This window comes from Ptychodera flava, chromosome 2 (assembly GCF_041260155.1).
Source record: "Ptychodera flava strain L36383 chromosome 2, AS_Pfla_20210202, whole genome shotgun sequence".
NCBI classification, from domain to species: Eukaryota; Metazoa; Hemichordata; class Enteropneusta; family Ptychoderidae; genus Ptychodera; species Ptychodera flava.
In genome coordinates, this window is record NC_091929.1 from 41,877,530 (window position 1) to 41,892,149 (window position 14,620).

At 38.9% G+C, this 14,620-nt stretch overlaps 1 protein-coding gene across 1 annotated transcript in view; it reads right to left on the bottom strand.

The window, feature by feature from the left end:
• The window catches only part of LOC139121097 (transcription factor SUM-1-like), a 34,698-nt gene extending 29,433 nt beyond the window's left edge, over window positions 1–5,265 (bottom strand). Inside the window, exon 1 of the mRNA XM_070685727.1 lies at window positions 4,529–5,265. Within this exon, the coding sequence (XP_070541828.1) occupies window positions 4,529–5,110 (582 nt within the window). The 5' untranslated portion in view covers window positions 5,111–5,265. The remainder of the gene's footprint in view (window positions 1–4,528) is intronic.
• Window positions 5,266–14,620: the final 9,355 nt, after the last annotated feature.

Below are 14,620 nucleotides of genomic sequence, written 5' to 3' on the forward strand. Positions count from 1 at the left end.
AGAAAAACGTTCAATAGTTTTGTCAAAAGAAGTCAAACTTTGTTTTTGTCAGACGCAAAACACGACCCCTCAATCCTATTAATTACCTTGGCAACCATGCCTGCTATCGTTCATTCACTGCAATGCACGCATTTTGTAAGAAATCCCAAGGAAATACTGAGCCCTGCATTCTAATAAATTAATGCTACCAATAAACCGCCGGGCATTCGGACAAGTATCGGATGCCGTGGCAAGTGCTGTGAGTGCATATAGCCGTTTTATGTAAGGCTGGGCAAATACTGACCCGCGTTGGTGAGGCAATGATCCTTCGCCATAGCTAGGCTTCCTGGAGATCGGGTTTATGGAAAACAATCGTAAACATATGAGGAACGATTTAGGGCCTATCCAGAGTGACAGAGATGCGATCGAGCAATCTCGACAACATTGCGACTTGTATACACAACTTGATGTTATATTCATGCCAAATATCGTCATTTATTGAAGAAAACAAAAGATGTATTAATTAATATGCAAATAAAAACATAAAAGGAATAATGGAATACAATGCTTATTCCGATCACCCATGTCGACTTTTAGAAAGAGCAGTTCACTAAGTCAATTTTCTCGCCTCACTTTATACGAAATTTTAGCGAAATTAAGAGAATTTTGATATAACAACGTTGTTGCCATGGCAAAATGAGCTGTGTATGTAAATGCAAAGTTTCACTAGCCGTCCGTAATTTGTGAGTGCATTAATGTGTAGCGCGTGCAATGGTATGTGGCGCGTGCATGTTTGCGGCGCCGCTGGCCTCCACGTTTGCGTACGTGGCGTGGCGTATGTGTGCTGTCGTGGTGAAATTGGGCGCGTATTGCATGGCGCGCTCACGCCTAACATATTGAATGAACATATTTTATATATGAATGTTACCAGTGTTGGCAAATATAAGCCCGTGCAACATTGTCTTTCCAATTACATCGGTATGTGCACATCGGTGCAAATGTATATTGAAAATATGAGAATTAAATACAAGAACACCTGTGACGCCTTCTAAAACTTTTTTTGAAGTGGATATTTTTCGAAAGCGTCAGCTTTTATTTTGAGTATTGCAACGCGTCTTGATTCATAAATGTTTTACGTATCGCGTATAAAAAGCGTGTCGATAGAAGAATCGATGAATTTGCTGGCAATGGTGTGAGGTGTAAACAAAGTGCCAGAAGCAAGAAATGCGCAGTCCACATTCAATTTAAGTGTCGTTGAGAGATAGACCCGTCTCTAACAATAGCCTATTCTATCATGCATATCCGACTGAACATACCCTGTGATAACCGAACACTTCCGAAATGCTCTAAATCTGGTCAGATCAGGAAGTTTCGCTTGATAAGGAATGGAGTGAATATTCTCCGATGACCCTTCCCACAGATGTACTCCGTGAAACGATATAAGCCGAACGATAAAAATCTTTTTGAGGTGGGGTAATATATCAAACCATGCATGTCCAAAGAAATAAATGTCCATATCGGACCGGCGCACATTTTCAGTTGAGACCAGGCGTGTTTCAAAGTTGGGATCATATGCACCTTGTAGTCTCCGCAATTTAATTTAGGGACTATGAAGTCGGAACCTGCGTTTGAGATCGTTTTATTTTCGTCTCGCGTGGCTAGTCACACCTAGTCGTTTTCGGTCGAAGTATCCCCGGCTCAGTGTTCGCCGGAGTCGTTAAAAGATGCTATCAACACGTGTTGACTCTGCTTCCTACAAGCTATTTCCGATTTGAAAAACAGATACGGCTACCCGGGGAATTTCAAGATTCCGATATCCAGCTTGCGTTCGCCTGAGCTTCAACATCTGATCCCCGTTCGGTCCGGGGCAGGAAAAAAGTGCTCCAAGAGTGGGCACAGAAAACCACAGAAACGATCGCTAATGCCGAGGTGAAAAAGCTCGGCCAGTCTACTGGACTTCATGTTTATTTGTGATCAGATAAGTGAACAATCTAGGCGACAGAACAAAAATAGAAAACAAGACTGAATTTTATTTGTCCTCAGAGCCTACGAAAGTGTGATCGTGCATGTCTTGAATTTTGTTTGGCGTAGTATATTATTCAAACGAGCTTCATTCAACGTTACTTTTGGTCACTCAGCTCGCAAAACTTTCTATAATCATAGTATAAAAAGTTGTTGGTGACATCTTCCACGAATTGCGTTTGCTGTTGTGGTTTTGTTTATGTGGTGCAGTCGATATTGTGACCAAACGACAATTTGTCATAGGAAAAAATTGGCGCGAAAAACTGACATTTCTGTTCTCACTAAAGTAAAGTGTATAATACTACAACAAAAATAGTGGCAGGGTATAGCAGCGTCTTTTTCTTTTCAGGTGAGTTTGCAATGCTACATTATTTGTCAGTCTGAGCGTTTTTAGTTTTCTTTTTTTCACATAAGACTACTTGTGACAGAAATCACGAGACCAAAGCGCCAAAGTTACGGCCAGTTTTGTTTTTGAGTAAACGACACGGCAAAAATAGCGAGGCATGGTACAACATGTAAAATTCAACTCGCTTTAACTCAAACCTGTACACAGGGTCGGCTAGAGACTTAATTTACATTTATTCGACGTCGAGATCCTTTGCTGATATCTAAGACTTTGTACGAACTCAGAAGTTGGAAGAATTGAAGGTGTGGGTATCTTCCAGTGGAAAGTGGGACCGTTTGTTCAAACCTCATCAAAAGGCAGAATCCGTGTATACTTTGTACCAACAAAGACCGCCAGAAACCATAGTAGCCAAATATGTGAACAGTCGAGAAAAATTATAATGCCATAGGAATTTAGTTTTGAGAAAAAGGGTGACTAAACTCTCTGGATTTGACGACACTATTGGCGTTCAACCACACTGATTTTAAAGCTATGTTTTGACATGCAGGCTACAGGGGTTTCTACAACTTTTTTGCGCGAAATTGTCGAGGAACAAATCTGTCCGTAAAGCTAAATAATTACAGTCGAAACCGCGTACTCTTCCCTCGTAGATAAGATTCTGACGTGCAAATAAATTTCCAATTCGAGCTAACATCAAGAAGCTTTAACATGGAACTATACGTTGACCGCAAGTGGCAGATAAACACATGTTTTAAAGTGTGGATATATAGCCTAAAATGTCTTTTATTTTGACATACAGCGGTTTATCAGGATAATGTTTGACATTTTGGTCCAAAACTAGTATACTTTGACAAAGTATTTTGACAAAATGATAAATTTGTTCTGGGAAAAATTTGGCGCGAAAAAAAAATTGAAGAAGAGTACATAATACTAATACAAGTAGCCGTTATTGTATGGAGTTACTTCTTCTGATTTAGAGAGAATTTAGCAATCGTATCCCGAGGACAGAGAATCGGCCACGCGGCACACTGGGTGATCCTTCACCATGGCAACCGAATAACTCCAGAATGTCCGACGACACTTTTTATATCGTTTCTCGCCTTGAGCATCCCAACCCATGAAACCAAACCTACCTACAAGTAATTACTTTTCTCTAAATTTTCCAATAGCTCAGATCAAACCATCCCCTTGTCGGCGCTTTTGCCTGGCAATATCTTAATCCGGCGAACGTTGCTTGTTCGGGAAAACTGCTCAGCTATCCCGGAGGCTCACGTCTCCGATCACGTTGGCGTGCTATGGTCATCATTAAAGCTGTGTACACTCCTTTTTATTCCGGTAGCGCGGGGCACTGATTAAGAGATCGCGATACCTGCCTTTGGGACATGTCATCTCCCGGTGTAATTGTCCGGCTACCGAACCCCCTCCTCAAGGCAAAGCGAAGTTAAAGATCACACCAAACACAGCCGTTATGGCATGCAGATCCCCTGTCTCTGTTAGCTAACGTATTCCTCCACGGCAGTATTTTTAATGCGGTCCCACTGTTTTAAGGCCGCTTTCTAGGATACACTTGCCGGGCTTTTTAATTAATTTTACTCGCTCAATTTCAGGAAAGACGATCTGCCAGAGAACATGAAGCTACCCTCTTCCTCACATCTTATCATCAAAGCCATTGGGGAAAAGTGAACTGTTTAGAAAACAACTTTGTTGACTTAACTGTTGTCTACTCAATGCAATATCGATTCCTGTTCATACCCCGAAGCGATGTTCTAATTTTTTTTCAGACCGGCAGTTTGTAAAACAAATTTGTTTGATCAGGCACGGTTTGACGGGATAAGAGATAAAAAATGCCTGTTTGACAATGCTGAGGGCTTCAAAATCACGTGTCGCCTGAAGTAAGGCATTGAAACCTCACATACCTTGCATAGAAGTTAGTTCAAAAACAGTCTCTCCGGTGTAGTAATTTTTCCTGTATTTTCACAACGTTACAAGACAAGCCGCAAAAAATTTAGATAGCTTTTTAAAACCTCGATTAAACAGATTGGTTGCCGGAGCGGAATAGCTTTGACATTTACCATACCTTGACAAATACTGTGATAAATCGATTTCACGCCTGTTGATTTCACGCTTGTCAAATTTTGAAACAGACAAGATGTTCGCTTCGCATCGCATCGCCTCGCTTACCTTGGGACTTGCAGATTCGCGTCCGGAATCACTATCGCTTTTATCACCACCACTGGTTGCGGACCTCTCCACGTGTAATAGCTGTTCTAACCTCACGATATATTCAATAGCGTTTCGAAGAATCTCAACTTTTGGTAATCTTTGGTTTGGATTGCTTGTCGTGTGTCTCTTCAATACCTCGAACGCCGCGTTCACCTTTTTCAGACGCCGCCTCTCTCGCATCGTGGCCGCCTTCCTCTTGTCTACCGTGATCGTCTTCTTTTTGCACGCTTTGCACGCCCAAAGCAGGCACTTTCTCTGCGTTTGGCCCGGGAAGCCAGGTGCAAAGACGTGCTGAAGGTGTTCCTCGCCGTCGTCTGCCGATTCGTTCTCTCGGTCTTCCATGTTATAGCAGGCACCGTTCGCAGCGTTCATACCGTTCATTTGTACGGTATCGGTCAGCATTGCACGGTAGTATTGTCCCTGCCGCCGGTGCTCACAGGCATCCTGCGTGCCCGGGCGCCCATCACCGTAGTGGACGCTGTCTGGGTACTCAGACCTGGCCACACCACTAAAGCGACAACTGCTACGCATCGAGTTCATCTCGTCTCGACTTTTCTATGTTTGATGGTTTACAGGCAGAGGTCTTTCTGGAAGTCACTCTCTCCAGGACTTCACATATAAATGACCCGCTAATAAAGTCCAACACAGCCACCGAATTGATCCGTAATGCTACACCGAAGAAATGTTGCGCCGCACAGCGCATGCGTGCGAAACTGCTGACGATCAAAGTTAGACACGCGTCGGATTCGCTGGGCTATACGAACTTCTGCAAAAGTTAGCAAGAGTGGCCTATGGGTAAAGCGATAAATCTATCTATCGATTGACTGTCTTTTAATCAATTAATGGATTCATGACCGATCAATAAATTTGTGAAAGTTATCTGATATTGTTGGCGAACTGATTTGTCAATTTGGTAATTTATCTCTCGGCCTTAGTTTTTTAGAATGACGTTACACAAGTAAAGATAATGACATCATACGATACAATTTTCACAAAAGTGTTCCGACGTTTACAATCACTTGTAATTTCACATGTTGCAACTTGAATTTCTGTCAATAATGTAACTTACCAAAAGAACAGTAAGGACTTCCTAACAAAATTACCCCTCAAGCAACTTGGCCACTCATGAAATATTTACAGGACTTGTGAATAAAAAGTAATGAAAATTGTCTTTTTAGAAAAAATATTTCTAAAAATGTGGCCTTCGATGATAATAGATAATACTATGATGGAGTCGTTTTAAGTCTAAGAATTGTGTATTTCTTTTGCTGTCACAGTATAATTTGTTTTTGTATAAATCGTAATAAGGGGATGATAACAGTACTGTAATTTTAGAATAACGCGTCCTCTTTTCACTACAGTTTGCAATGCAATTCTTTAGCCGCGCAAACCACAGACTGTGAGCAAACAGAGTGTACTGTGTACAGAATGCGATATTTATTGTTGCGAAATGAATTCTTGTTTGGACGAAAATTCAGCAGTCAAAAGAATATTGTACATTACATACATGACACTGACTGCGTTGGTCAAGTTCAATGAACAACAGTCATTTCCACATGCTTTTTGAAATACAACAAGAAACCATCTTTCGCGATAAACAAAAACCTGCAGTAAAATATATAAGGAGAACTTTAACATCTACCGTCGATTTAACTTGTGGTTTATTGTGGACGAAACTCCACACAACGCTCGGCTGCATTGGACCAGCTCAAAGTACATCTACTTCAGAAACGTGTTGTCTGAAAGAAAACGTCCTCTGCGCACACCAAAATATTGGGTACCATATGTTGTTGATTTTCTTGAATATATATTAAACCCCGGATTCCCGCGCACGTGTCCATAACGGGTATATTGTTACCCTAAATGTAAGCGTAGTCTTCAGCGTTTAATGTACTTAAGGAGTTGGTCTGGGGGAAAATATTGTCGTCCTGTCCCCATAAAAACCATCAAGCTCTGCTACCTAGCCAGCCTGTGGAGTAATATAAAACTTTACCATTCTAGACCCCTTACACCGGACATCCGTCTGTGGCCTTATTTTATCGAGTGTCATTTTGTGAAACTTTTATGTATTCTGTGTGTAGTTAGAAGTCGTACACAATAAAAGAAACCTAGATTTTGCGGGTTTGCGAGCATTCTAGCACTTAGCACTTAATCAATGTGTATTACTTGTAATGACGTCATTATGTGTTCAGACATTACCTTGTTGTGGTGTGTTTTGCATATTTGGGCAAGAAAGTCGGTCGTGAGCAAACCAGCGCTCAGCGATACACCGTACTCTGTCTCTTAACAGGGGACAGTGTGATAATCAGGTTTCGGAGTACGGCCGAGCGTCGTGCAAATGGGACAGCTCGGTTTGCAACTGGGAATGAGCGTCAGTCGGGGATCGGTCCCATGTATTGACAACCCCTCTCAAGCTGTTTTCAGAAAGCCGGACATGTGTACGCAACACGAAACAGTGGCCTTCTGGGGAAAGGAAAAGAATGTTATGAGCAAGTCAATCCGCACCAAATTTTCACAGCTGTTTCATTTTTATAGGGGTGGCCACACTTTCTGGGTATAACAATTATTTAATACATCCACTTTGTCCGGTTATTCTGCAGCCAGCCGGTTGCCAATAATTGTGAAAATTAAAATGTGTTGGTTGATTGTCCCCTAGCTGAGACGATAATTTTTGTACGGGAAGCATTTATTGCTGGTATTTTATTAAAGACTAGAGCGCCAGTCTCAAAGTTCTGTAAATTATGTGTTGTGCTTTGTATGTAATATCGGCCTTTTCGCGCTTTTTTCCGAGCTATTTCGTCCTCGGACAGTGAAATTTGGATAACATACAGTGTACTTTGCGTTAACGCTATACATGGACACTGTTGTTCTCTCTGTGTGTTTTACTGGTGTTGTGGTATACTGTGTATTTCAGTGTCCGTTTTGGCGTTAAAGAAATTCTGTGGCTTTGAGCTGATGTAAATAAGACGAATTTAAAGTATTTGGTATACATACATAGATACATAGATAATAATAATAATAATAATAATAATTTTAAAAAGATACCTACCTACCTACCTACCTACCTACCTACCTACCTACCTACCTACCTACCTACCTACCTACCTACCTACCTACCTACCTACCTACCTACCTACCTACCTACCTACCTACCTACCTACCTACCTACCTACCTACCTACCTACCTACCTACCTACCTACCTACCTACCTACCTACCTACCTACATACATACCTACATACATACATACATACATACATACATACATACATACATACATACATACATACATACATACATACATACATACATACATACATACATACATACATACATACATACATACATACATACATACATACATACATACATACATACATACATACATACATACATACATACATACATACATACATACATACATACATACATACATACATACATACATACATACATACATACATACATACATACATACATACATACATACATACATACATACATACATACATACGCGTAATGTACAAACAGCAAACTTTGTATTTGAATTATGTTGTACAAACGCCAAGCTGAAAAAAGTATTGATTGTATGTCTGTATGAGATTTCTTTTATTACAAACTGGGACAAGATTTAAGAAGGGTGGACCCACACGGAACACTTTTGCAAATCGACATAATCCTAGGGGGTCCAGATGCCTCACAAAGCTACAGAGGGCCACCATAAGAACACTGCATTGTCTTTAAATGGGAGATAGAGCCCATTGTTCTTCAGGTGTGTCCAAGCCAGCCTCTAATGAAATCCCCAGAACAGCAATTGCGAGCTCAATTACAGAAACTTGAACCCCGGCCGAGCTGCCAAATGCTCAAGGCATTATCATTCCGGAAACCAGCCCTCAACACATTAGGATTCTAATTGTTTTAACGGAACGAGTTTCCAATGTCCTAATTAAGAGCATAATGAGCGTAATATATCTCGCAATCCAAGTTGTTTTACTTAAGTGTTTGTCGTTTGGAGAGTACAATCACCGCTTTGGTAATTTGTAACTTCCTAGAGGCTGTCCGACCCATGATTTACAGACCGGCTCTTGCTGCTAAATTGTTTGAGCATATTGTTATCAGAGGCAGTGCTGTCGAAGGAGATAAATTGTGAAAGAAACAGAGAAGTCTAGTATACTTTAGGTCTGTCGCCAGTACTGTTCCTTCTACTAGTATACAAATGAGATAAAAGGGACACAAGCTCTAACGTCTGATGATGCTTTCACAATTTTTCGTTCCAGAAAACAAGCAAATATTCTTCGTAGGATATCACAACATACAAAGTATAGCTTTTGCAAGCACAATGTACTGTGCAATGCGATGTTATCGTTGGGAAATGAATTCTTGTCCGGACTACGGTGAGTTGTACATTACACTCACAGGCTATGTTTAAAAGTGCAATACCGGGTATTTTGACACAATTTCGGTTGTCTAGAACGCCGCCATAGTTTGGTATGACAACGCGAAAGTTTTACGTGTTCATACCAAAACTGAGGAGAGAGTCTGGACAATAATTTTGATAGAAACTGTATATTATAAACAGTACAACAATATTTAATTAGGAAAGTCATAAAAAATTACAGCTAAAACATAATAAATACTGCCACTTTGTAAAATATCAGACATGTTTCTGACTACAGAAACAACAAAGAAGATAACAACTTTAAATAAATGTGTGAGTAATCCATGATGATACAGAAACGTGTCATGGACTTCAGAAACTTCCAAGACTTGGATACGGATTTCATGGACAAAGTTACAGGTTTATGAATTCTTGGTGAATCCTTGCTTCATACACGTTACATGCAAAAGAACTGTAGAGTGTCATTGTTCAGATCTTTAGAAACAGAGAAAGCGGTAGTAGTAAGAGGATAAACAGAGACAGACAGACAGATTGACAGACAGACGGACAGACAGATAGACATATAGACAGAAGAATAGCAAGTGAAGAGAAAGATATATAGACAGACATACAGACAGACAGACAGACAGACAGACAGACAGACAGACAGACAGACAGACAGAGCAAGAGCAAAGAGCAAAGAGACTAATAGAGACTGTGAAATCTCTATAGCCCTGGACGGGCGGTCAAGCTGACAGACAAAAGATCACACAAAGGGTCAGACTGGTAGATAGCGAGAAGAGACAGGCAAACCTACAGACAGACACACATATACATATTAATATGCCTATAATATTAAACCAGTCGACGCACCGACAGACATGCAGATACACAACGAACAAACAAATGGCAAAGAATGACGGTAAACAAGTAGACAGTCTGAGTTCACAGAATAACTTCCATTTACTAAACAGGTTTCAAATGAATCAACAATACCAGCAGACCTAAAAACTATTGCAAAATATTGAGTATCCGAAAATTTGTCTCTGCGTTCCTTTCCACCTGATCACATAGACCCCAGTTGCTATATAATAAAATATAGACTAATAGGTCATGCACAAGTCAACCCGACATCTAGAAGAGCTCCACACAGATATAGAAATAGTCGACATAATCAAGATCAGAAGCGCGGATAGAACTCCTTAATTCAGATACAGCCTGATGGGAGTGTAACCTCGATATGCCGAGTTCGGCAATTCAAAGTACTACAGTAGACATGCAGATAAAAAATACAATCTGGTGAACTTAAGAAAATCTTGGCGGCATTGCACAGCTTCAATGTCATGTTCTCCAAAGTTTTGTGAAGTTAAATGGTTGATGTCTACATTATATTTTATGTCCTCAAAAAAGATTGATTAACTCTGCCCATCTCGAGTTCATTATGTCAAGTCTTCCTCACTGTCATGTTGTGTATTTCGTTCACTGCGTCATTGCAACTCGCGACTTCTACAAGAGTTATACCATATCCGCAGCTTTCACAAGTCGCAGACAAGTGGAGAATTCGACATTGAAAAACATAATTTTCAAGCGGTAGAATCTATCACTTCTCACGTGTTTGCTTCATTGTTTCTGTCCTGTGTATCAAATACAATATTTTAGGTAAGCACTCACGCATAGTGAAATACCCGGGCTTTCCAACACTATGTGCTTGTTATACATTAGTATGTGCGAGGTTCATAGTATGTTTAGACTGAATTTGAGTCACAAACAGAAATTTATTTGTCCTCAGATAACAGAGCACCAGTAGGGTACACGAAATATGTTGAAGACTCGAAAGCAAGAACTTCCAGCTGCTGTGGGGACTAGACGAAGAAAACTGCGGTAGTCGAGATTTGAAAATGTTGAAAAATGCTGAGAGTCAAAATTACATGGGCATTAACTCTGGAGTCAGTAAGGGTGGCCGAGCATTGCCGTAAATTATAGTATGTTACCAATTAATTGGTGACCATCGTCCTCAAGGCTTACAATTTCAAGTCACTAACTCACAACAGAGGTGAAATGTCTACATTACTGACCATAAGGCTTTGCAGTAGGTGGCAACACTTCGGCTCCTTTCCATTGGAGTTAAATGCGCATGCGCATTAGAAATTGAATTTCGTTTGCTTCATTCTTCAAAGAAAACTTTGATTTTTTTCAAATTGCGATGAAATCTACCCGCTTCAGTACTGACAATATTTATAAGATCGTGTCAACTATCCTTTGAAATTCAAAATGACCTTTGAACTGTGTTGCAGCTTAGCTACTTTTCTTCAGAGAACAAGAACGACCTCATTCGCAATACCATAAATTTAGAGGTTTTGAGTAATATAAATCTGTGCCCAAGTACAAATTTTACGATTTTCTCTCGTAAGTTGACCATATTTATGTACTTATTAAGGAAAACGCTATACAAGATCAAATTGCAATAAAAATGTACTTCCGAACGCTTGATGTACTTTTTGTCGAACGACCCTATGACAAAAGATGAGACTGATGATGATAATTCTTTATTTTTGTTCTCAAGAACCCGATCGTTTTCTTCTCCCAAGTTATGACGAAATGCAGAGAATAAGATTTGCAAATAAACCGAAATGTTAATAATATGCAATGTGATTGTTGACAAATGAATTTAAGTCCGGACGAAAACACAAAAACGTTTGGCATTACAACCGTGGCTGAAATTGACACGTACATTACACAGTGTTGACCAGTTAAACAATAGTCATTTCAGAATGATTTTGTCCACAGAACAAGAAAGTGTCCTTACCAACAGGAGAAAATAATGGTGAATCCATTTAAAGTAACGGCTAATAGGGTTTAAATAGAACAGGATGTCAATGTTAAAGACGAAAAAGTGCATTCAATAACGACCAAGAGGGCCTTGAATTGGGTAATTTTTCTCAGAATGGAATGGTGTACATGGCACCATACAAATAACTTCCATCAAGCGTGTTGTCAGTTTAGCTCACCATTCTCCTATACATTTACCGACCTTCAGATTTCAACACTAGCCATGGCGTGATAAAATTGGCATTTTCCTTCCCGTTTTATGGTCAAATAAGGTATCTCAATGCCACACTTCGACAATGACTAGGTTTGATCACACCCGTATGGAGGTCAAAGGTCAGTGGTAACATTGCTGGCTGGCCATAATGTCACATCCAAATTACGATATCATTAATAAGTGAATATATATATATATATATATATATATATATATATATATATATATATATATATATATATATATATATATATATATTATATATATATATATATAATATATACATATACATATATATTATATATTATATATATTATATATATTATATATTATATATATATATATAATATATATAATAATATATATATATATATATATATATATATATATATATATATATATATATATATATATATATATATATATATGTCACCAGTCTTCCCCGTTTTAAAACTGCCGACCCTAAACTTTTCCTCGCAGTCGAAAAAAATCACTCAGGGTCACTTTTGATGGGCAACATCTCATTCAAATAAAAAGGAAAAAACAATGAAGACCTACCTATCTTATTTCCTGAAGGCCTGGCTATTAAAAGAAATCTTACATATTAAATGTACTTAATTAATTCCAGGTGCATCTTAGCTGTGACATTGCAGCGGAAAGAAATTTCATTTCTTAACAACGAAGATAAATATCAAAAATGCAACATAACGTGAACTTTTGTTAACAATTTCTGGTCAATTAAAATGTCTTTTCTCTTCTTTGATCTGCAGCTACGATCTTGTAAATGTTTTGCTGAAAACATGTTTTTCTAATATCGGTAACGCTAGAAAGTGTAGTGAAGGCTCCATAGCAATGCACGCTAGTGGACTCCTGTGCTCTTCGTCAGCCGTCAGCCTGCCTTCAGTGCATACACTATACTGTAAATAAAAATTACCAATTAGGCCAAGAAAGATAAAAGTTTGTTTCTCATCCTAGATATATTGCAATATGAAAAGTAACGCGGTTTTCCTTCTCAATTTTTTTTTATTCTTCAACCAACAAGAACGCGCAAAAAACATGAAAACAACATAGGAATGCACGCAGAGATAAATGCACAGCAGTGTTGCTTTAGTATTTTGTATAGCAACAGTTTTGTGGTTTGACTTTTAGTGCAGCAATGCACAGTTTAGACAACTTAATATAACAGTGACATATTGTTACAGTTCTGAATGGAATGTTAGTGTCAGTTATTTTTTTACAGTTCTGTTTTATACAGCGCTGTGTTTTGCACTATCGTCGCGTATTTTTGCGTTTCCTCATGAGCAGGAAAAAAGTTGACGCGCCGGGTCTGGATTGACGCGCGCAAGAATGAGAAACAAACTTTTTATTTTTCTTGGCCTTACTATATAATAACAAAATAGCCTCCTGATAAATATTACAATGATCTGTGAGAAATTAACAACAGTATTTGCATAGAAGATTTGTATCATGTGCCAAAACATTCAAGCAAATATGAAGGGAATGTTCAGAGATGAACGACGTCGACCAAAAGCAAGATTTTGCAATTCAGAGCCAGAAATGATACACATCATTATCAGAAGAATCGACCATTCAGTCTACAAACCACAAACCAACTTATTGCAACTACTCATCCACTGCCAGACTTCAAAGCAAGACGACTTTTAGCTAATTAATTCTAACCTTTTTTTCTTTGATCATTTTACACAGAACATTCTCTGTTTAAGCATTGGTAAGCTTTAAGGTAACTAAATTTTTAATCAAAGAACAAATTGAAACAATAAACTTCTAGACAACTTCTGAACTCTCGTCACAATATTAGTTGGTGAAGTATGGTTTCAGTACTTGCAAACTCTCACAGATTGTTTATTATAATTATCAAGTAAAAGTGTTGGTTTACATTATTGAAGTCTTTCCATTAAACACAAAGTGCTCTACTATATAATACATAGTGCTATAGATTAATGATTGCCTCCCGAGTGATAAGTTTAAGCGAGTCTGTTGTGTTTGATTCTTAAACTGTGGCGGCAGTGTGCCATAGGTTCTAAAACTATGGTGCCAAGTGTCACCGGCGCATGTCAGCGATTAAAATCGCTCTTCGTAAAATATTAGGCCCCTAATATGGGTTCACCGAGAAGATTATTTTATTTAAGAAATGAGATTATGATAAAGTTTATTAGCGACGGAACACGTAAGGACTGTTATTCTGCCGTAACTTGTCCGAAGTTTAGAATAACCGCGTTATATTTTATCATTTGATAGTTGTGTCCTCTCTTTACATTGTCAAACATCGTTATTTTCTCTTCTATCAAAACTTGCTCATAAGAAATCATAGTATAAAACAGTTCCAGATTTATTTTGTTTGAGAAGTCCATAAACTTGAAAGGTATCTTTGGGCGAAAGCTCTTGAGTGCTGGATCGGTGGATACGGAGCATGGAGGGTCAAAAATGGCCAGAATGATGGCCTGTCCGAGATGGCATTCTATCAACGCGGGTGATAATTATTTGTCCAGATCATAGGCCGACTAATGGCCGATTGTCGTCGTCACATCCATGATATGGCTGCTTGGTCACAATTTTGACATAGCTGATCTAGCGATTGGAGTGTTTCCTTCGGTCCAGCAGCTTACTTG